Source organism: Babylonia areolata, chromosome 22, assembly GCF_041734735.1.
Source record: "Babylonia areolata isolate BAREFJ2019XMU chromosome 22, ASM4173473v1, whole genome shotgun sequence".
In the NCBI taxonomy this organism is placed as follows: domain Eukaryota; kingdom Metazoa; phylum Mollusca; class Gastropoda; order Neogastropoda; family Buccinidae; genus Babylonia; species Babylonia areolata.
In genome coordinates, this window is record NC_134897.1 from 29,294,675 (window position 1) to 29,317,174 (window position 22,500).

Consider the following 22,500-nt stretch of genomic DNA (forward strand, 5'->3'; position numbering starts at 1 on the left):
ATGTCAAACAGAGACATCTGTTGTGACAAAAACAGTTATACAATACAATACAATGCAATGCAATGCAGTGCAATGCAATACAATGCAATACAAGATCTTTGTCTTTGTCTTTCTCTCATTTTCCTGTGTGCACACTTTGTCACACACATGTATTTTGCTGATATCGTAAAATCTAATTGTTCTTCAGGATAAGTTTTTCAAAATAACATGTTTTACACTAAAAGTTCTTTAACATGCCTTTACACAAAAAGTGAATTGTAGGACAGAATTGTATCATACAGGATAATTATGTCTTTATATTAACCCCATACCTTTTGTCTCTTTGTATTGATTATAATAACAGTAAGAGAATATCTTATTTAAAGATAACAAATTTAGATGTTGGAAACATGTTTGCAACTTATTGATAATTTTGATGTTTCATGTTTACATACCATGAACCAAACATCAAGGGGTGGGGTTTGGGGAAGTAGCTAAAACAAATTTATATCTTGACACTCATTTATACTCACTGCAGTAGCACACATTGCTACAGGAAGTGTAAGTAATGGAACAGAAATGTTTAGATGCGAACATCTTATTTCCCCAAACTCAGAAAATGAAGAACCTAAGGTAAAACTCATTCTCTCTTCCCCTTCTCTCTTCCCTCACCCAGCCACTGTCAACCTACCATACTGCTTGTCCATTTATGGATGTACATAGTTATGAAGATGGAGATAAAAAGATCTCTTTGTTGTAATAAACAAGAACAAACTTCCAAAGAAAGAGGATGCATAAAGCTTTAAAAAGACTGTGATGCTTACAAATGAGGCTTCTTATAAAGCATCAAAAGACTCTGATACTTATGAATGGACTTTCTGAATTCTTTCATCCCGGCAGCCTGGTTTTCCAGTTTACAGAATCTTATCTGTTATTCCTGTAGCCTAGAAAACCATGTTGCAGAGAATACCTCTGTTCCTTCCTACGGCCCAGAAAATTGATTCTCATGGTTAATGCTTTGAATTTCTTGCGAGTCGCATCATCAGCATGCCTCATCTATCCTTGATCGGGTCACTTGTAGGGCAATGTTTATGAATGGAATGGATGTCAGATACCCCGTTCCCGGGCCGCGGAAAAATTCTTGCGGATGTGCCGTGTAGACGTGGTACTTCTGACCAAAAACATGGAAAATGGAACATGTAGAAAAATCGGATTCTGACCAGTTTTCTGATGATCAGTTTTACAGTGCTTTACCAGATGATGATTTTGATCTGTTACAGCTGAATGAACAGGTGAGAGTGCAGTTATCTGCTGCTAAAGAAGCTCAGATGGCAGATGGTGGAAGTGGAGAGGATGTGGATGGTGAAAACCTGCCTTGATTTTACACATGGCCAAGGTTTAAGTGGGTGAGTGGTAATTATGTTGAATCCTACCCTACCACCAGGATGACATTTGATAGATCAGGACCCGTTCGTGTGTTGGACACATAGATGAGAGCTACACTGCTGAAAGTCTCTGAAATAAGTACCCTGTTTCGTACTTGTTTTCTCTTCTCTAAATCCAGCAGTGAAGGGAATATGTGAATTGTCGGAATGTGGTGACAAGGGGAAGTAATGGATCACAGAAAATTAGGCATGAAAGAGTTAAAGCATTTATGATTCATAATTTAAAGTGAAAAGAATGTTTTATAACTGAACATTTTTATTTTTCATTTTAAAGTATACCAGTCAATAATGTTTTTAAATTTTAAACCTTTCATCCCTTTAAGGTCGTCTGCCTGTGCAGCCATCCCAGCCTGGCATGTTTTGGTCTGGCTGCATCAACAGGAAGGGGTGCTTCACTTGCAGGCACAAAGTTATAGCAGCCACTCAACCAGTAGCTACCAAACTTCACATGATGACTGAAATGTAATTTTGACACAAATTACTGAAGCCTCAAGACAAAGAATATAATAGTATATTTGTAACTTTAGATTAAAACCAGAAATAGTAAAATGTCAGCTTCTGTTGATGTTGAAGGTTGTGGGCTATCTACTTGATTGTCTACACTGGTTGCTAATTTCATCTCCTTCACTTTCGTCATTATCTGGTTTGAATTTGCTGCAAGAGTCCATCATAATTTCATTGAGATCTAAACTGTGCAGTAAGCCTTTGACGTTTTACCACATTGATGTGGAAAACCGGATAAAAAAGACACTAATCGTTCGATTTTTAGAGCGAAACTTCGCATGCCAGAGAGGAAAGAAGTTAAGTTGGAGTTACCTCCCTTACATAGCAGTTTAATGCATGATAATGAGCTGACGAACCGGTTTAAATAAACAGGTTTCTTCGCCCACCTGTCAAGCGGGCGCAGGGTTGAATGAGTTAAATGAAGAGGGTGAGTCTCACTGGAAAGAAGCATTTTTCAGTCCTGAAATTATGGCTATCTGATTGTATCACCACCAATACTCACTTTATATTTCAGCAGAACGTACATGAACAGACAATGCAGAAGAATGCACTTTTGACTTTTGATTTGCGACACTTTGCTGAGGGTCTTTCGGAACTGTTCCATCCAAAAAAACATCCTGTCTCTTGGCTTCAGGGCATCCTGTACACATAGACATTCACAGATACAGTCATGTGACACTCACAGATAGTCATGTGATATTCACAGATACAGTCATTTAACATTGACAGATGCAGTCGTGTTACAGTCATGTGACACTCCTGAAAACTGAGTATGGTTACCTACAAGGCAGGATAAAAAAAAAATGGCCTGCATATAAAACCTATGTTGTAGAGTTATTGCCTACAAATGCAGAAAGAAATAAAGTAAGCTAGGGGGGGCAATGCTTTGGTGTAGCAGGTTTTCATTACATATGGCTTTGAAAATTGATGCACCAAGTGGGAGTGGAACAGAAATAGGTTAAAGGTCCAACAGCCTTTTCTGACCATCACATAAATGAGTAGGAAAAGGGGAAAAAAAAGATGAACTGGTAAAAAAAAACAAAGAGTAGAGATTCACAGAGATATGGAGAGAGTGAGACTGAGCGAGCATGACTAACAAAAGAAAGAGGCAGGCAAGTAAGACAAACACTACAGGGTACCCACTTCAAAAGGCTCCCGGTAGACGACGACACATTCTGCATCCAGGACCACTATCCTCTTCTCTGTCCAGGTTTTCTTCAGTCTCCTCCAGTGCACCACTGTGTCACACATATCCACCAGCATGGGGCTGCCGAAGTTCAGCACATTTGTAGGATCCTCCCGTTTTGTTTCCTTCCTGCACACATGTATGCCCACCCACACACACGACCGCATGCACGCATGTAGACACACCCACACACACGACCGCATACACGCATATAGACACACGCACGCACGCGCGCGCACACACACACACACACAGAGTTTCACACAATGAAACTCAGTGTTTTAAGTGTAATCATGTAGCCTACTACAAATGAGGGGCTTAATCCTTTCACCACCAGTCAATTTAGAGTAAAAAAATTCTGTTGTGGTATAAACACAGAAAAGACAGTGGCTAAGAATAGCTGGGGATTCCCCCTGCGATGTATAGAAAATATGGCCTATCCTACCACCGAACATTAAGAGCAGTAGGTTCATTGATAACAGACCAATGAATGGTCACCTTTCTGTGACATGGGTCCTCAACCACGCTTGTGCATTGAAAGGGTTAAACAAAAAGAGATTGGTAATATATCCTATTTAGTGTCCACTTAAGCAACATTTACTTGATACAGACTCTCAAATGTTCCCTTTGCTGAGAGTGTTGTTGATTGCTCAATCTTTCATTCTTTCCCCCATTGCAAAATCTCTTTGAAGAGTCATTGCATCATTGCCACCACAGAAATAAAGACAATCTGATCATGTTAACATTTGTCTTAATTAACTCATATTTGTTTCCTTTCTATCCAGAGCTTAAATGTTTGAAATGAAATAGAAAAGAACAACTTTACCTTCTGATGCCTAATTCTATATATCACCATAGACATAGAGACAGTCTGATTGTGTTTACACTGATCGTAATCAACCCATTCTTTTTTCTCTCTATGCAGAACTTAGGTTTTCAAAATGAAATAGTAAAAAAAACCATTACCTTCTGATGCTTACCTCAAATACCACATGTAATGAAACCGCAGGAAGTTCATGATGTCCAGAGCATCTTCAGCAGAATCAGGTTGTATGAAATGGTTGTCGATGTAGCACTCTACAGGAAATTCAGCAGCCTCCCACCGACGTACAGATATCATGATGATAAAGCGATTATCCTGTACACTTGTGCAGAGGGCGCCACAATTTGTGGACATGTATCGGATGTTGACAAAACGAATCAGTTGAGAGTCTGACAATTCTTCTTCTTCTTCTTCTTCTTCTTCTTCCTCTTCTTGTTTGTTGGATGGACACATTGGGTCTAACAGTTTAAATGCAGCCTTCTTATGATCAGCTTGTAAGGTTTGTTGAGGCAGCTTGTGTGCATTGACATCCAGGAAGGACACTGTGATGCTGTCTGGTGGCTGAAGGTCTGATTCCTCTTGGCCTTCATACACCATGTGAAGCTGAAGTTTAAAAAAACACACAAAACACCCTGTCATTTAGTTTGCATTAAACAATAAAGAAACAAAAATTGTATTCATCAACATTAACATGTCATGATCAAACAGAAAAAGCAAGACTGTCCTTAATGGTTAGTTTACATTGAACAATACCCCCCCACCCCCAACCCCCACACCCAAAAAGGAAAAACAAAACAAAACAAAAATACTGTGTGCTTCAACAATGGCTAAAGTTAAAGGTCCCATGGCCTTTGATGGATGTAGGAGCAGTGAATTCCTATCCACTGCATGAAGGGCTCTGCATAGGAAGGCAGGACCCAATCCTCTACTGACATGTCATGATTAAATAGAACAGGATTTTACTAACTTGTAAGGAATATCAGATGAATATATAGATGTAATTCATGTGCAGTCAGTGAATATAGTCTGTGTTGATGTGAGGAATGTAGTCATGGTTCTGTTTTATTTGTAAAAGAAGGGACCAAACATATCAATCTGGTTGAAAGAAGGACAGTACAGATACTGCTGTTGTAGATAAATACTTAACAGATGTGTTTTTTGCTTTTCTTTGTTCTTTTACACAAAATAGAATGGAAAATGCTGCAGCTTTTCAGGCATGCAATGTTCGTCACTGATTTTAGTCCAAATGAATGGTATTTACATTTCTTTTCATTACTGATTGTAAACATAGTCCAAATGAATAGTTTTCACATTTCTGTATAGAACTGTCTTGTAAACAGAACTTTTAAAAGTGACCTGTTTACTAGATGCTGATGCTGGACACTATCTGCAGAAACATAACTGATTAAACAAATGACAAATATTACAGTATATTCTGCACAAACGTGTGTCTTCACAAGTGACTGAGAATGTTGGTGTTTTTGACTTTTGGCATTCATTATCAGTTGTTTTGCTTGTTAGATTAACGACTTCTCTTTTACAAAGTCCTTTAAGTAATTTCCTGTAATTGTATTTAGATCTTTTTTTCAAATTTCACCCAACCCCTTCCCTTATTTGCCCGGTTTCCCCCAACTCACCATTCATCCACATCCCCCTCCTCTTCTAAACGATAATGCTCAAATGTATACATTGATACTTTAACAAAATGTCTTCAATCACCGATATGTGTGATGGGACATTACAAAATTCCTCCTCACTGTATGTTTCACAAATGGTACTTCAGCTACAGTAGTTTTTTTTTTTTTATTCAATCAAGAAAAAAAAGAAAAAAAAAAGAAAAAAAAGAAAAAAAAAAAAAAGAAAAAAAGAAAAAAAAAAAGAAAAAAAAAGAGCTGCAGGCAACCTCACAGATTTGGACTCACCTCTTCATGATCCCAGTCACCTGGCTTGTACAGCCAGAGTTCAGATGGTGGTGGTGCTGCAATCGCCGCACTTTGTTCGCTTTCTGAGTCTACCACCGTCCCTTCTTTGCCGTCCACGCCTGCTTTGTTGTCCTTGTCGGCCATTGTATTTTCTTTGTTGTCCACCCAGGAAATAATGAAAAACACAATGTTTGGTATACGCTGACTGTATGCAGTATTTACTTTGGTTGTGGGGCTGTCGGCACCAGAGTCATGGTCAGTCAGATTACGTTGACCTCATGCAGTTTCTCCACACAGATCAGGTCCCTCTGAGACAGAAGAAATTATATGCCTTGAGAAACCAAAATGATTGGAAAGTCAATATCATATCATATCATATCATATATCATATCACATCATATCATGTCATATCAGATCAGAGTTTGATGAATCTTTAGCTAGTCTGTATGGTTTTTCTATTTTCATTAATTATGATACTCTGAGATGAGCAATAGCAACAGATTTTGGCTAGCTTCCAATACTGAATTAAATCAACCAGCTGGGAAGCAGTGTTCAAGTTTGTTTTTGGAGATGTTGTTTTGTATTAAACATACACAGTTCAAGGGCATAAGCTCACATGCATTTTATGTATACTTCTTTCAGTAGTTTGCATGCTAGAATTTTTTTTAAAGGAATGATTATCCTCCATGACCAAAAAACCCTTGCCAAATACTTGTCATAGAGCATAAAATACGTTTGGCACTGAAAAGTTTAATTACCAGTCAACACACACACACACACACACACACACACACACACACAACAAGAAAAAAAAAAGAAAGAAGAAAAGGCCTTGGCATGCTAGTCTTATTGATGATTGTTAAGACTTTCCTCTTGAGAAATACTTTCATAATTTGGAATTTGTACAAACAGTGGGTGGATCATTGTGCCTTTATTTGAAAATAAAGTCCCCAAGTTGAAAAGTGCATACAATTGTATGCCCCATTTCAATCTTTAAATTTTTTTTTTTTATTGAGATAGAAAGTGCATATTTGAACGACATGATACAAAGACAATCTTGCTATTGAAGTAAAAGCTTTAATCTTTATAAAATGTACCTCAAAAGTTGAAAAAACGAGGAAAAAAAACACGCACAAAAAATCCGGATAATTTAGGGTCATTTATTTAAACCAATATATTCTGTTTAACAGTTTCCCCGGCCTTGATGACCAAGGGAATTAACTGGGTTAATCTTCATTAGCGTGTTACATGAGAGTTCTTGCACGTTGACCATTCTCTGAGACCAGGAAGTTTGTTGAACACAAGCAAGCAAAATTCATGTGATCATAAACTACGGGCGCCGTTCTTTTTCTTCTTCTTTAATTAAAAGCATCAGAACGAAAGAAAGTTTTGTACGTTCTGAAATGCTTTGGGCTTGCGATCGCATGCATGTTAAACGTATCCACAACGACAGTGCGAAGATACGAGGCTAATAGATAACACGCCAGACGCGCACTTACTTCGATATATATTTTATATCTTATGAATTTGTTTGTTTATTTCTTTGAGATTGCAAGTTTCCGCCTTCGTTAGATCATTTCATCATGCACAATCAAGTCCACAACAAAAATATTCCAAATGATTATTTTACGAACGTTATTTGTAAAAGTTGCTATTCTGCACCATTTTTGTTTACATGTTTCAAGCACGCATCAGTGTCTTTTGGGATATATAAATAATAAAACTCACTTCTAGACGGAGGTGCGACTTGTGTTGCGGAATGTCGTTCTGGCAATGTCGGTGCTTTTCTTCAAAACCGATACTCATCGGGAAATCCCGACATCTAAAACGGTCAAAAGTGAAGGTCGCATACCATGCAGGGCCACACTCCTGCTTTAGAAACAACTATTTTTAGCGCTAAAACAGCGGTGAGGCACAGCTTGCTCCGAATCGCATCTCGACGGCTGTTTGGTTGAAATCAGAGTGCATGTTTTGCAGATGAACTACAGTTCAAACAGAGAAAATCTCCTCACCAAAGAACAGCAACAATCGCATTCAGGTACACATTCCATTACCGTGACTGTTTCCCTTTCGTCGAGGGCTGGATATATATAGTGACTGAATTGAGAACAACAACAAAAAACAACATGGTTTTGTTGTTTCTGTTACACCCGCAGAAAGTAAAATTTCATTCAATTCAGTTCTATTCTCTCTCTCTCTCTTTCTCTGTGTGTGTGTGTGTGTGTGTCATGTGTGTGTGTGTGTGTGTGTGTGTGTGTGTGTGTGTGTGTGTGTGTGTGTGTTGTAAATGTCAAGTTACCATTCATGTATCCATGACTTTAATATGCATGTTGTACTGACATAATCATTCCCCCCTTTGTTTATGTTACTGTTTCCCCTTTGAGGGCTGGATGAAAAAAGAAAAAAAAGAAAAAGAAAAAAAAAAGAGCATCAGTAATATCTTGCTTACTCTATTATCTTCAGAAAATAAAATTTGTCTGAGTTCAGTTCAGTCAGTTCTCTCTCTCTCTCTCTCTCTCTCTCTCTTTCTCTTTCTCCCCCCCCCCTCTCTCTCTCAGTCTCATGTATTTATAATATGACTGGGAAAATAAGCCTTTGGCAAGTGAAGGATCTGATCAGTGAACAGAAGAAAAAGAACGGAAAGGAAACAAATTTTTTGGTACTTTGTCTTTATATGATAACAGTACTTCTTGTTTAATTATGAAATTATACTTGGCTTATGTTTCACAGTCACGGAAACGCTGTGGAGGGTGATGGGGGTTATATTTAAGACTTGATCGCGCAACATAATTGGCGTGTGAGACCTACCACTGGCGGGGAAGTGGTTCTTCTTCAGCTGCTGATTTTAGTTTCGCTTGCGTGTCGACTGATCTATATAATTCATGCAGAGACCTTACCTGAACGGAAACCCAGTGGGCAGGCCTGGTCTTGAGTTTCAGTTTCTTGAAGAAGCCCAGTCCAGTCGGGGTCTCTGGATCTGGATCTGGATCTGGATCAATACGTCGCTTACATCCATTTACTGGCATAGACGGTGGGGGTGCACAGCGCGTTGGTGTTACTGGCTTCTGGCCCACCCACAACTTTACGGAGACCATGGTTCACAGGGCTAGCGAGCCAGTGACACTTTTACCGTTTCCGCTCGACAGCAGGCAAAACACACCTCAAAACGGAGGCCACTCAAAAGTTTCCAAATTGATTTTTTTTCACTTTGATTTTTGGAAAACCCATGCTGATGCAATTTCGATGCCAGTTTCTGTTCTTCATTCTAAGCGAAATTTGATGATACTGTTCCGTGAAAGGATTGTGTCATCTGTTGAATCGTAGCGTTGAAACCGATTTATCTCCTTTGCCATTTCCTGGAAATTCTATCATCTAAGAGTTTTCAAACCAGGGCAAAACGCATACAAGGTGTTGGGGCAAGACGCCTACCAGTGGGCCTTGGCCCCTTCACTGGGCGTTTTGCCCCTTGTGATTTGGAAAAGATGGTGAAGTCTTTCTTTATGCTTCTTTCTGACTACTTCAAGTGTGTTGCTTGACAGATTTTAAAGCAGCATTGCTGTACTTGTGCATTCATGCATTCAAGGAAAGACATTGTCTTCAGTTTTTACAAGCCATAAGACACATGTGAACAAAGGGGTAGACGATAGCAACAATAGGGTATTAAATGTCATTTGATATTCAGCTACGCACTATACATGTATGCTTTTTTTTTTTATTGCTCGAGGTAACCTTGCAGTTACGCAGTTACGATCTTCCGTTATATAAATTCCTAATTTGATAAACCTACCAACCGATGAGCTTGAGCAGAGCGACTGGATCTTGAAATTTGAAGGGAATCTGAAATAATAGAGGGGAAAATATATTTTTATTTTCACGCAAGGGTGTGTGTCTTGGGCAGACAACAAAAAGGGCATACATCTTTCATTTCGCATCTGTCACACTGGACAAAGAATGGGTTCACCATTGGTTTCCCAACGCGAGATACGCCGTTCAAAGGTAGTTCAGTGCAAAGTAAAAGGCAAAGTGCATTCATGCATGTGTGCGTGTGTGTGAGAGAGAGAAGAGGGGAGGGGGGACGTGCAGATACACTGCATTCAGAATAATCAACAAATGGCTGCCCATTCCCATAACCACATGTAGCATCTCGGCCTTCATTGTGTTCCATTCAGCAGATCATGGCCATTCCTCCTCTCCAAAAACCGACACTCATAAGGCCAGTGGGTATACAAAAAAGCAGAATCAGCGGCCATCATAACATCTCCACCGTACAAAGCAAACATTCTCGAGAAACAGGCAAAGATGACTTACTGAGGCCTTTCATCTCTTCTGGGGTGTAGGCCATCAACAACAGACCTCCACAATCCCATATCCTAGCTGTGTCTTTGCCTCTGTCTGGCTCGAGGTAAGGCCCATCTTCTTGGTGTCTGCCTGGACATGTCTTTGTCAAGTTTCTCGGTTAGCATATCTTTTCCTTCCTTGGTGGTTCCATTTTAGGGCCTGTCTGGTGAAACTTTACGGTGATTTTCGTCGTAGCATTTGCCTGATCAATCCTCAGTTTCTTCTTCCAATTCCTTTCAGCTGACAATAGTGTCTTCTTCCATAGGTCGACGTTGCTGATCTTGTGTTGCCAGTGGATCTGGAGGATTCTTCTTAGAAGGAGTTGATGAATGTCCGCACTTTGGTAATATATTCTTTTTCATCTTCCATCACCCAGTACCATACAGCAGCACACACTTCACGTTGGAACTGAAGAACCGAACATTTGTACAGCACTCTGGAGCTCCAGCTGTTCATGAGCTGTATTACGGCTGCTCTGACCTTGCTTTTACATCTGCATCAGCACCGTCCTGCTTGTCGATGGTGCTTCCAGAATGATTTCACCTCATCCAGTATCTTACCTTCGAGTCAGACTGGCTCAGCACTGGTTGTATTTGTTCTCATGATCTTTGTCTTGCCCCTGTGGATGTTGAGGCCTACTTGAGGTGATGAAGTGTCCGCTGGTACTGTGGTCTTATCCTGCATCTCTTGCTGGTTATGGGACAGCAGGGAAAGATCATCCGCAAAGTCTAGTTAATCTATCTGCTTCCATATTGTCTATTGGACTCGGATTGTTTCTGGTCTGTTCTCTTAATGTTTTCAGAATGCAATCAATGACAAGTAGGAAGAAAAAACATAAACAGGCAGTTTTGCCTGACACCTGTCTTGAACTGAACCTGTCTGGTAAAAGACTGTGGATGACTCTACAACTCATTCAGCAAGGAAAACCTTTTCCAGGAAAAAAAAAGTCACATAAGCAGCAGACCAGGAAGGAATCTGGAAGAACCACCAAAAGAAAACTGGAAGAGGTGAATGAGGAAGAAGAGGATTGGTCCTGTTTAATATGTCGTCAGCTATACAGTCTAACCAGTCCTCGTGATGTGCGGGTACAGCACCTTATGTGCCTCCAGTAGGTGCATGAACACTCCCCTAGATTTGTCCAGTTTGTCAGCCCTAACTGCGAGTCAAGTGACACTGGTTGATTTGCAAACTTGGATTCTCAAACTTGTACAGGGAGAGACAGATAGACAGAGAGGGAGGGAGAGGTTTGCAACCAGTTTTGTTAATCATTTTCATTGTAGAATTTGCTTTTTGACGGAATTATAATAGAATTGTCAAGACTGTAAGAGAGCGTGCTTATGTGATTACTGAAGTGAAGTTATAAGCTGAAAGAATGAAGGCTGTGTGACAGTGAATGAGAGAGAGAGAGAGAGAGAGCAATGAATAAAGCTTTTAGCGTTGCCAGTTTACTAAAGTAGGCCAGTTGCACTTTAAATGCAACGCGATTTATACCTTTTTGATTATTAAGTTTGTTAATAGATCGAGGGGCAAAACGCCCAAAATCTGGGGGCAAAACGCCCACACAAGGCGCTTTGCCCATCGCGTGAGGGCGTTTTGCCCCGCGTATGGGGCAATAAGGCCAAATTTTTATTTTATTTATTTATTTTTTTTAGTTGATCACCTCTTACGTATAATTGTTTCAATTTTCGATTGCTTGGGATATGTTGTAGCGTGATTGGGCCACTATCGTTTAAACTTGATTACGAAGTGTTTTGGCTTCAACGAGAAGAGAAATCGGACTTCTCGCTTAAGGGGGGCCTCTTGCCCCGAATTACTATATGTGTCGTACTTTGATGCTGAAAGCAGAAATGCACTTCGTGACTGTGTGTGTTCCGCGTTAGAAATTTCCAGTCGATTCTTTGGCGATAAGTAGGTATACCTTAAACCCATTTTTCACGAATTTCACCTTCTCTTATGTATAATTTAGTCCCCAGAATAGTTGAAGCCTTCGCTGCATTGCTGAAATTGATGAAGAACAACAACAGTTACCCACAAAGCAACCTTATATCAATCGAAGAAGCCAGTTGCGTGACGACAAACGCACGTGTCGCTTTCGTAGTATGACGAAACACAAAATATGAAGAGTGATACTAACTTGGGCAGTGTGCTCACGTTTGCATGTGTGTTTGTTCGTCTTTGTGTGTGCAAGCTATTACAAGACAGACGATACTAACAAGACAACTTGAAGCAGCCTTGCGGGTTGTCTCCCCGACATAATGAGACTGTTTTATACGAGACGTGTTTTTATTTTTTCCTTTTTTCTTTGACTCTTCGTTTGTCCACGTAACCGCTGTTGTCTTTGCGCATCAGTATGTATGCAGACAGAAGAACGTTACATGTTGTTTTATTTTGCATTAATTTGTTTGTTTTGCAATGTCAGTAATTTGGGAGGATGACAGTCATGATGGTATATTATACTTAGCGCCCCTGCTTATATTTGATGTACCAAGTGCTCAAAAAGCTGCGCGTGATGGTAAATTGAACTTCTTCTTTTCTTTTTTTTTCTTTTTTTTATTTTTAATATTCCATTTTATCTCTTGTGCAAGTTTACGAAAAATAAATCTTTGATACCTGAAGTATTCTGTGTACTCTATTTGCTGAAATATTATTCATGCATTTCTGTGTTGTAGTTTTTCATTTTAATCAAGTTCCAAGTTTAGGTGCTCAAATTTACATTAACTGTTCCAGACTAGTGGAGGGGGAGAAAAATAAATCCTGTGTGTGTGTGTGTGTGTGTGTGTGTGTGTGTGTGTGTTCGTTCCTCCATGTTTTACGCTCCTCGCTACTCAGGCTGTAGTACATTTTCTATGCTACCGGAGTGTGTCTCTCCGGTCTTTCGTGACTTTAGTGGGCCCTCCTGTGCGTTCATGCATGCTTGCGCGCGCGTGTGTTTGTGTGCATGCACAGATTGTAAGTGTGTGCAGAGTGTAGGTTTGGTTCAGCGCACAGTCACAATGGGTCTGTTCACCACAAAATCAGTGGGTCTTTTCGAATAAATGGGTCAGGAAAACAACAACATCCACCCCGTTTCTTCAATCCCCAATCGGCCACCCCACACACTCAAATTCACCACCAAAATGAGTACTTTCATGTGTATTTGTATTTTGTATTTGTATTTCTTTTATCACAACAGATTTTTTTGTGTGAAATTCGGGCAGCTGTCCCCAGGGAGAGCTCGTCGCTACACTACAACGTCACCCCCTCCCCCCCTTTTTGGGGGGGTATTTTTCCTGCGTGCAGTTTTATTTGTTTTTCCTGTCGAAGTGGATTTTTCTACATAATTTTGCCAGGGACAACTCTTTTGTTGCCGTGGGTTCTTTTACGTGCACTAAGTGCATGCTGCACACGGGACGTCGGTTTTTCGTCTCATCCCAATGACTAGCGTCCAGACCACCATTCAAGGTCTAGTGGAGGGGGAGAAAATATCGGCGGCTGAGTCGTTATTCGAATCAGAACGCTCGGATTATCTCGCTTCCTGGACGTACTTTAATTTGTAGATTGTCTGTCGTACTCTTTTGTGTGTGGTAGGTATACGTACTTTCATTTATAGGTTGTCTGTCGTACTACGTTGTATGTGAAACGGTTGTGTGGGGGTGGGGTGGAGTTGGTGTTGTGATATTATGTTTTTGTTCTTGTTGCTGCTGTTGTTGTGTTGTTGGTTGTTGAGAGAGAGAGAGAGAGAGAGAGAGAGAGAGAGAGAGAGAGATGTTAAACTCAATGTTTCTTGACACTGATTTATTTATGGACAGTTGACACAGAACCAACAACAGTATACCTACATTTGTATCTAAAATTCACTCTGTGACTGTTTTATGGATTCTTTATCCAATATTTACATATCGATTTTGAAGACATCATGAAAATATAATCAGTCTGTTGGGAGTATTTGTTCCCACACAAATATTTACACACAAAAAATCGCCACTTTACTGCTCACGATACAGTAACACAAATACAAGCCAAACTGATGTATTGATTTGAACCGCCAGTCGAATCGGGAATTTGTGGTCTTAAACAGTGAAAGTTGTATGGCCTGGCAGCGTGCGTGTGTTTGCACGCGCGCGCGTGTGTGTATGTGCGTGCGTGCTTGCGTTTGTGTGTGAATGAGTGCATGTGCGTGCGTATATATAAGCATACGTATGGCTGCGCGTGGGTATGTGTGTGCATGTACGCAAGAGCATGTTTGCGCACACTCGCGTGTCTTATTGTTCACATAAGGCTTTCGTTATTGTCTTTCACGCAAGTGCATTGCTATGTATGCGCGCTGAACAGAATCTGTACAATTCAGCTTTGTTAATCACCAGAAGAAAGAAAGCTACACGATCAAATGAAAAAAAAGGCACCAGGAAGCGAAACTGAATGACCCCATCCAGGGGATGAAACAGTTCAAATGCAAACCGAAGCTGGGGAGGGGGCCCGAGTGTGGGGATGTGGGGTAAGGAAGGGAAAGGTGGTCAGGGTTGGGGGGTGGGGGTGAAGACATTAATTGTATCATTTGGTTAACGACGTCATCCCGCTTGCGCTGTCACCGGGAGTCACGTGCATGCCTGGTCACTCTTCATCATCGTACTCCTCGTACTCCTCATACTCATACTCGTACTCCTCTGCACTGAAACCGTCCTCCAGAAGTCCTTTGGGGATGTAGTCTGTAAGGATACGAAACGATACAGTGATGATTTAGTTTCTACAGTGTGCAAGTATGCGAGCGCGCGTGCGCAGCGTTAAGGATGCTAATAAATGTATAGATTGATTTACTATCACATGCTCTCTCTCTCTCTCTCTCTCTCTCTCTGTGTCACACACACACACACACACACACACGCACGTACACGCGTACACACAAAAGGCACACCGAAATCATTCCCACCATTGCATCGGTAGACCAGATCAGACCAGATGACCATCTCTTGAGAGAAACAGAAGACGCCCAGTCGCCCCCCTTTCAGCTCATAATCATACACGTTGCCCGAGTCAGCAACCAGTTCCGTGTCTTCGAAAAACAGAACCCTGTGACAGTAAAATATATGATGTAAAGTGTGTGTGTGTGTGATTGATTGATTGATTGAGAGAGAGAGAGAGAGAGAGAGAAAGAGAGAGAGAGATTCTAATACAGTAATTCATAAACTTCAGAATTAATCTTTAAGCCGACTTTTTCTGCTACGATACAGATCCCTCATCTGCGGCAAATACCGCGTTGCCAAACATTATTTGGGTGTACAATGGAAATAAGAAATCAGATGATGTGTAATTAGAATGACACGGAGTATATGTACGGTTGTATGATGAAGCATGGTAGTTTTTGACTAAAACATGAATATAGAAAGAATCGGTTTAACAAACCATTGTCTCTTTCGCTTGCTGTGTCTCTCTCACTCAAACTTACACGCACGCGCGCGCGCACACACACGTGCGAACACACATAAATACACATTTCTTAGATGACTGCGAATTATACGAAGAAATTAGAATAGAATTCATAGAAAAAATTCAAAATTACATTCCAAATATTATTAAACCCAGTCAGCTAATACTGGAAGATAAACTTTTGGGACTGTCAGTAACTGCTGTCAAAAACGCCATAGCGTGCAGGAGTGATTCAATGTCTTGTTCAATATTTATCTATTTTGTTTTGCTTTTTTGTGCGTTGTTTCATTTAACTTTGCATGCGTGTCTTGTTCAGGTTTATATTAATTGACATTAAAATTGATTCTGATTCTGATTCTGATTCATACACCGGTACACACATGGAAACACAGCAAGTATTGACACACCTAGATATCTATACCACACCACAACCTCATTAAGATTTTTTTATGTGTATGCGCGGTTGTGTGCGCGTGCGTGTGCGCTGTGTGTGTGTGTGTGTGTGTGTGTGTGTGTGTGTGTGCGCGCGCGCGCCGTGTGTGATGCAGGCTGTGTGGCAGAGGACCTGAGGAGGCCATGGGCAGGGCGGTGGATCAGCTCCCATCTGTAAGCCGTCTTCTCCTTCCAGCCAACGTTGCGGGGGTCCTGCCACAACAGCTTCACCTGCACGTGCACACACGCGCGCAAAGTCACATACAAATGTATGCATACGCACTCCACGAAAAACCACATACGCATGTCTTCGAGTGAGAGCACACACACACACACACACACACACACACACACACACACAACACGGAGAAAAGGAAAGGGGCCGGGGGAAGGGGTGGGTGAGGTAAATAGGGAAGTAAGCAGTTATTTAGACGTTCTTTGCAACACAATGGTACATATACCCTCCTCGACTCCATCCTCATCCTTTTACTTCCGCCCCTCCTCCTTCCGACCTCACACCTGTTGGTGACAGGTGTTATAATCGGGATTACTTTGATCTTTTCCACATCAGATGGTACGGCCGACGGGGATAAGCATCCTAGGACAGTGGAAAAGAGGAGAGAGGGACCTGTCTCATAATTATTGCCCAGACACCGCCAGAACGCTAACAGTCAAGATGGACAGAGGGATCGTCGGGTTTTTTTGTGTTTTTTTTTTATGCGGGTGAGGGTGAATCCAGCTTATAACTTTTTGTTATTGCTGTTGGTAAACGTTACAAGGAATTGCTTGACGTCTCCAACCAACCTTTACCTCTTCCCCCAGTTGAATGTCTCATGGAATCACTTAACGCTCCCAACCAACCAAGCTTACCCAACCTTACCCCCTCCCCCTGACCTCCAGTTGAATGTCCCAAGAAATTACTTCCAAAACCAGCCACCCAACCAGTCTTACCTAACCTTGCCCCTTTCCCCTGACCTCCAGCTGAATGTCTTAAAGGATTACATAACGTCCCCAATCAACCGACCAACCGTTACCCATTTTCCTCCATACTCCCCCGATCTCGAGTTGAATGTCACAGTCAAATACCTAACACCCCCAACCGACCAGCTCTCTCCCTTTTCCCCGATCTTTTGTTGAATGTCACAAGCAAGTGTCTCCAGCCCACACATACCCCGTTTTTACCTGGCGGGTATGTGTCTCCAGCCCGCCGGTCCCCCTTTTTTTTGGCGGGTGGTCTCTCCAGCCCACCCGTCCCCCTTTTTTTACCTGGCGGGTGATGTCTCCAGCCCACCCGTCCCCCCCTTTTTTACCTGCCGGGTGGTGTCTCTAGCCCGCCCGCCCCCCCTTTTTACCTGGCGGGTCCCCCGTTTTACCTGCCGGGTGGTGTTGCCGGTGTGCCAGAGGGCGTTGCGCAGAATCTCCCCGGGGCCGGACTCTGAGCGGACCAGCTTCATCTGGATGCCTGGCTCGGCCACGGCGCGGAAGGGGGTGGGGTGCCAGTAGGTCTGCGTGTTCTTCTTCCACATGACCACATAGAAGGAGGAGGAGTCCTGGTAGCTGAAGATGAACCCGGCGTAGTCGTCGTCCACCTCCGTGTTGATGAAGAAGGTGCCGCTGAAGTCCACGCCGCTGAAGGCGTTGTAGCCTGGAGGGAAGGGAAGGAGAGTTGGTGAAGGTGGGGGGCACGGGGAGGGGCGGGGGTGGGGGTGGGGGGTGGGGGGGGAGCGGCGGCAAGGTGGAGTTGTTGGAGGAGGGGAGCAGAGTTTGAGTGATGAAGGTGAGATGAGTGGGTGTGTTCAGCCTTGGCTGCGTCGCATTTGCATATTACTCTACTGTAATGGTGATGACAATGGTGGTGACGATGGTATTTGAATAATTAAACATTATAATATTGATGATGAAGACCGTGAAAGAAGCAGCAGAAAATAACAAAATGGGCAGAAAGAACCAGAAGAAGAACATGTATGTAACTAAAAAAGAAAAGAAAAGAAAGAAAGAAAAAAAGAAAAAAAAAAAACAACACAAAAAACTCACGAAGAAACAGTATTGTTAGTCCTACTATAAGTTGTACTATTGCTAAAATAGGAGAACGTTATGTTACAACTGATGTATTAAGTCTTGGGCGCAAACGATTGAGGGTAAGGAAATCATGACCGTGCACCTTCACATAAACGCAAGACCACCCTGTTCTAATTCAAACACAAAAATTAATGTCCACTGGTACACACGCACGTAGACATGACCCCCCCCCCCACACACACCATATAATCATTCACACACCATATGATATTAGTAACACGTAAATGTCCAAACTCTTTAACGGTTTAACAGATGAACTAAGAAAATTGTATGCACATGCTAGCTGTGGACAGCAACAAAAATACGACTGGGTACCAGTTATGAACAAGGAAAAACAATGGTAAAATGTTTCACGTCTAACAAGATAATGAAATGATATTTTGAATAATCATTTATTACCGAATATTTGAATCAAAGTTCATTTGGTATTTACCTTTGATTATGTTTTTGTTATAATGATTATGCTTAATCCTGTTACAGGAATCTTTGAAACAGTTATACTCTACTCTCAGTTATCTTTCGTGGTTCTTCCTGTTAACTTCTGCCCCTTTTATGTCTCTTTTCCTGTATCAAGTCATCCCACCACCTCTTTCCATCGCCCCACGACACTCCCACCCCTAACCCCCACGCGCACACACACATGTACTACTTCCCCCCTCCCCCCGTCTAATATCACATATCAGTGAAAAGACGTTAAACTCAAAGAAAGAAAGAAAGAAAGAAAGAAAGAAAGAAAGACACACACGCACGCACGTGCGCAAAAGAAAATGTGATAAACACCACATCGAGCAGCCAAATCACTGTGCACTCACTGATTGCAATACCAGGATCACTGTTCATCGTTTGCACAATTTCAGCACCCTGCAAACAAACAAACAGAGATGCACAGCTACTGTACAGATAGGCCCTGAAGATGATCTGCAACCAATTCTTGAAAACAATGGTGAAACAGGCACAATGATGTATCAGTTTCAGTTTTACTCACACACACACACACACACACACACACACACACACACACACACACGCACACAACTTACCAATCTTTATTGTCAAGTACCACTTCCCTGTGCACACACATGTACATAAAGTACGAAGGAACACACAGAGGTTCATACAATCTAGCTTCATGACCAGAGACCTCCATCTTCCCGTAACCACAATTTGTAAAGACCAATCAGTTATCGGGGTTCTAGGCCCCCTTTCGACAAGGTACTGTGTCCTTGGCAAAGGCACTTTACTACAATTTTTCCTCCACTCAACCAGGTGTGAAATGGGTGTATCTAACTTAGGTTGGGCAAGGTTTAAACGGCGGAAGGAGAGCATTAGGCCTCGCCTTCCTGTGCCGAGCCTTAGACACAGTGTGTAGGAATTCACTGTCCCGATGGCTGTGAAAGTGCTATGGAACCGTTAACCTTTTTAACCTTTTTAAGACAAATTATCATATAATATGCACACTGGCACGTATGATAGCACAACGGAATCCCGTTTTACCTGATTCAGGACAATCCAGTTGGGGTCTATCTGCGAGTCACCCTCCGGGTCCAGGATCACCGTCTGGAAGGCTCGGAAATCGGTGGCGAAAATCTCACCATTGTCAGGACATACGTCATACAGGTCGTCATGGCCGTCTCCGTCATAGTCGTCCTGGCATACGTCACCTCGCCCATCCCCTGGAAAAATGACCCGTGAGTGAAAAACGTTCTTCCTTTTAGCTCGCCAATTCTGTCATTCTTTCGGAAGGGTTTCCACTAAACCTTGATACTGAAGGGGTGTTTTGTAGCTATCTGTTTTCTTTCTAATATGTTATGACATGTTTTTTTCGTAATCGTTGCTCTCTCTCTCTCTCTCTCTCTCTCTCTCTCTCTCTCTCTCTCTGTGTGTGTGTGAATGCAAAGAGTATGAATTTTCTGGTGGGATGGACGTTGACGTGTTTGAATGCACTGATCTAGTGATAAATTAATGGCGTATCCACTTTTACTTTATTTTCCGTAAGTATTATCAATTTTCTGTGATGATTTATGAATAGGATGAATTGTGTTTAATGCTACATCCATTTTGTCTGGTTATTTCCCCTTGAGTGTCCCATCAACCCCCACACCCGCGCACCCCTCCTCCAATAAACCCATAACGGTATGAACGAACTGTCCGTACACAGTACCCCTCACCATCAGAGTCCAACTGGTCAGGATTAGCAAGCAGGACGCAGTTGTCATCAACATCAGGAATACCATCGTTGTCGTCGTCCTCGTCACAGACATCGCCTGTGACCCAGCAGAGAACCGAAACATTGAATTCAGTAACAGCATCGATTAAATGGATGAGGGAGGAGGAATTTAGTTTAATGTCCCGTCACTCATATCGGTGATTGAAGACATTTTGTTAAAGTATTATGAATACATTTGAGTATTATCGGTTAGAAGGGGTGGGAGATGTGAATGAATGGAGGGTTGGGGGAAACTGGGCAAATGAGGGTGAAATGAGGGTGAAATCTGAAAAAAGAAATTCTGAATACAATTACAGGAAATTACTTAAAGGACTTCGTAAAAGAGAAGTCGTTAAACTGACAAGCGAAACAACTGATAATGAATGCAAAAAGTCAAAAACATCAACGTTCTCAGTCACTTGTGAAGACACACTTTCATGTACATAAGGCTTCATCAAGCTACAGTCAAAATTATATGCTTAATTGTCAGGTTACTAAAGCATATACACTTGACATTAGAACAATACTTGGTCCGTAATGAATTTGATAATAATCTGAGAGTGTATCAGTTTAGAAAAAAATATTAGTCACCTTGTAGACGATGCGAGCTGGCCGTGGACGAGATTTCGCCACTAGCACAGCGCTGTGCTAGCTGTACATTTTAGTTGTTTTTGAGGCTTTGGGAGGAGTTCACAGTTTAACTACGATTTGAGTTTCTCACAGGACTGAGTGGAAGTCTTCCACAGACTGCGGCATTGCCAGAACAAGCAGCTCTAGTTCAGGGAGTAGATTAAAAAAAAAAAAGTATCTGTTTTAAAATAAATACAAAATACAAAATTCCGTAGTTAGGGTGTGAACACCTAATCCTCTTGAGACAGATTCTTTGACATAATTATTGGTTCGAATGTCGACCACCAAGATATTTCTTCAGGCTTGTGAAAAGACTGTTGTCCGACGGTGTCAGATCTAGAGAAGAGGGCCGGATGGTTCACAATTTAACATTTGCAACGTCCAGTTGATGCTATGGTAACAACAGACATGTTGCTGGGATATTGTTCCGTTGAGGAAAACGAATACACACACACACACACACGCACGCACCCACAGAAAAAAACCCATCAAAAAGAAGTATGGGTTGTTAGTATATATTACCTTGTCCGTCTTTGTCCGTGTCCAGTTGGTCAGGGTTTGGTTTGACTTCGCAGTTGTCAAAATTGTTCTGGATGCCATCTTTGTCTCTGCAGAAAAGTTAGTATCACAAAAAGAAATTCACACACACATACGCGCGCGCCCGCCCGCACGCTCACACCCACAGAGAAAGAGAATATCAACTAAACAGACGTTAACTGCGCACATGGCAGTAGCCACAGACTGGCAACTACAACTGTGATAATAACTGATGTCAAGCAAACTAGAGATCAAAATTAAAGCAATATAGATTAGTTTGAGCAAATCCCGTATCAGAACGAAATACAGAAAGCAGGTGTACTCATTTGCTATATGAAACACAAACTGAAGACAATAGTCAATGTATACCAATAAAAATTCTCTCTCTCTCTCTCATTCTAATGTGCTTGCACACACACACACACACACACACACACGCACAACTGAAGGGAGAGAACTTACATGTCATCGTTTGTGTCACAGACATCACCAACCAAGTCGTTGTCGGAATCAAACTGGAAAAATAAAGTTGGATTTGGGAGAAATGGAGTTAACTCGCAATGAAATTATTGGAACAAAGCAAACACACACACACACACACACACACACACACACACACACACACACACACACACACACACACACAGAAGAACTTGCTTATAAACGTGTACACTGACAAACACGTCACTTGAACACAGATATGCAAACGGGCAGCAGTTTAGGCAATACAAAAGTTATACAAGTGTTTTATTTGTTTGATTTTCAGTGTTCAACAGTTTTGATATATTTTGAAAATGCACCGCCAGAAAACAAAGATCATAACGCATGACAATCTTTTAATGAACCCACGCTGTGCAGGCGCGCTCGTGCGTGCACACACACACACACACACACACACGCACGCGCGCACTTATGGACGCACGCACGCACGCAGACACACACACACACACACACACACACACACACCTGATTTTCGTTGGGAACGTAGACACAGTTGTCACAGGCATCCCCCACAC

General features: G+C 41.7%; 2 protein-coding genes across 3 annotated transcripts in view; both read right to left on the reverse strand.

Annotated features, from left to right (window-relative positions):
• The window catches only part of LOC143297042 (uncharacterized), a 17,441-nt gene extending 9,734 nt beyond the window's left edge, over window positions 1-7,707 (reverse strand). For both annotated transcript variants that reach the window (XM_076609212.1, XM_076609211.1), the window contains exons 1-5: window positions 7,588-7,707; window positions 5,860-6,167; window positions 4,095-4,540; window positions 3,072-3,243; window positions 2,431-2,568 (exon numbers count right to left, since the gene is read on the reverse strand). In XM_076609212.1, coding sequence (XP_076465327.1) covers window positions 2,431-2,568; window positions 3,072-3,243; window positions 4,095-4,540; window positions 5,860-6,003 — 900 coding nt within the window. In that variant the 5' untranslated portion in view covers window positions 6,004-6,167; window positions 7,588-7,707. The remainder of the gene's footprint in view (window positions 1-2,430; window positions 2,569-3,071; window positions 3,244-4,094; window positions 4,541-5,859; window positions 6,168-7,587) is intronic.
• Window positions 7,708-13,956: 6,249 nt separating this feature from the next.
• LOC143296927 (cartilage oligomeric matrix protein-like) overlaps window positions 13,957-22,500 on the reverse strand; it is a 29,503-nt gene continuing 20,959 nt past the window's right edge. The window contains 10 exon segments of the mRNA XM_076608950.1: window positions 13,957-14,882; window positions 15,104-15,243; window positions 16,166-16,263; window positions 17,406-17,677; window positions 18,924-18,972; window positions 19,606-19,784; window positions 20,280-20,375; window positions 21,470-21,555; window positions 21,947-21,999; window positions 22,451-22,500. The exon segment at window positions 22,451-22,500 is cut by the window's right edge and continues 69 nt beyond it. Of these exon segments, the coding sequence (XP_076465065.1) occupies window positions 14,788-14,882; window positions 15,104-15,243; window positions 16,166-16,263; window positions 17,406-17,677; window positions 18,924-18,972; window positions 19,606-19,784; window positions 20,280-20,375; window positions 21,470-21,555; window positions 21,947-21,999; window positions 22,451-22,500 (1,118 nt within the window). The 3' untranslated portion in view covers window positions 13,957-14,787.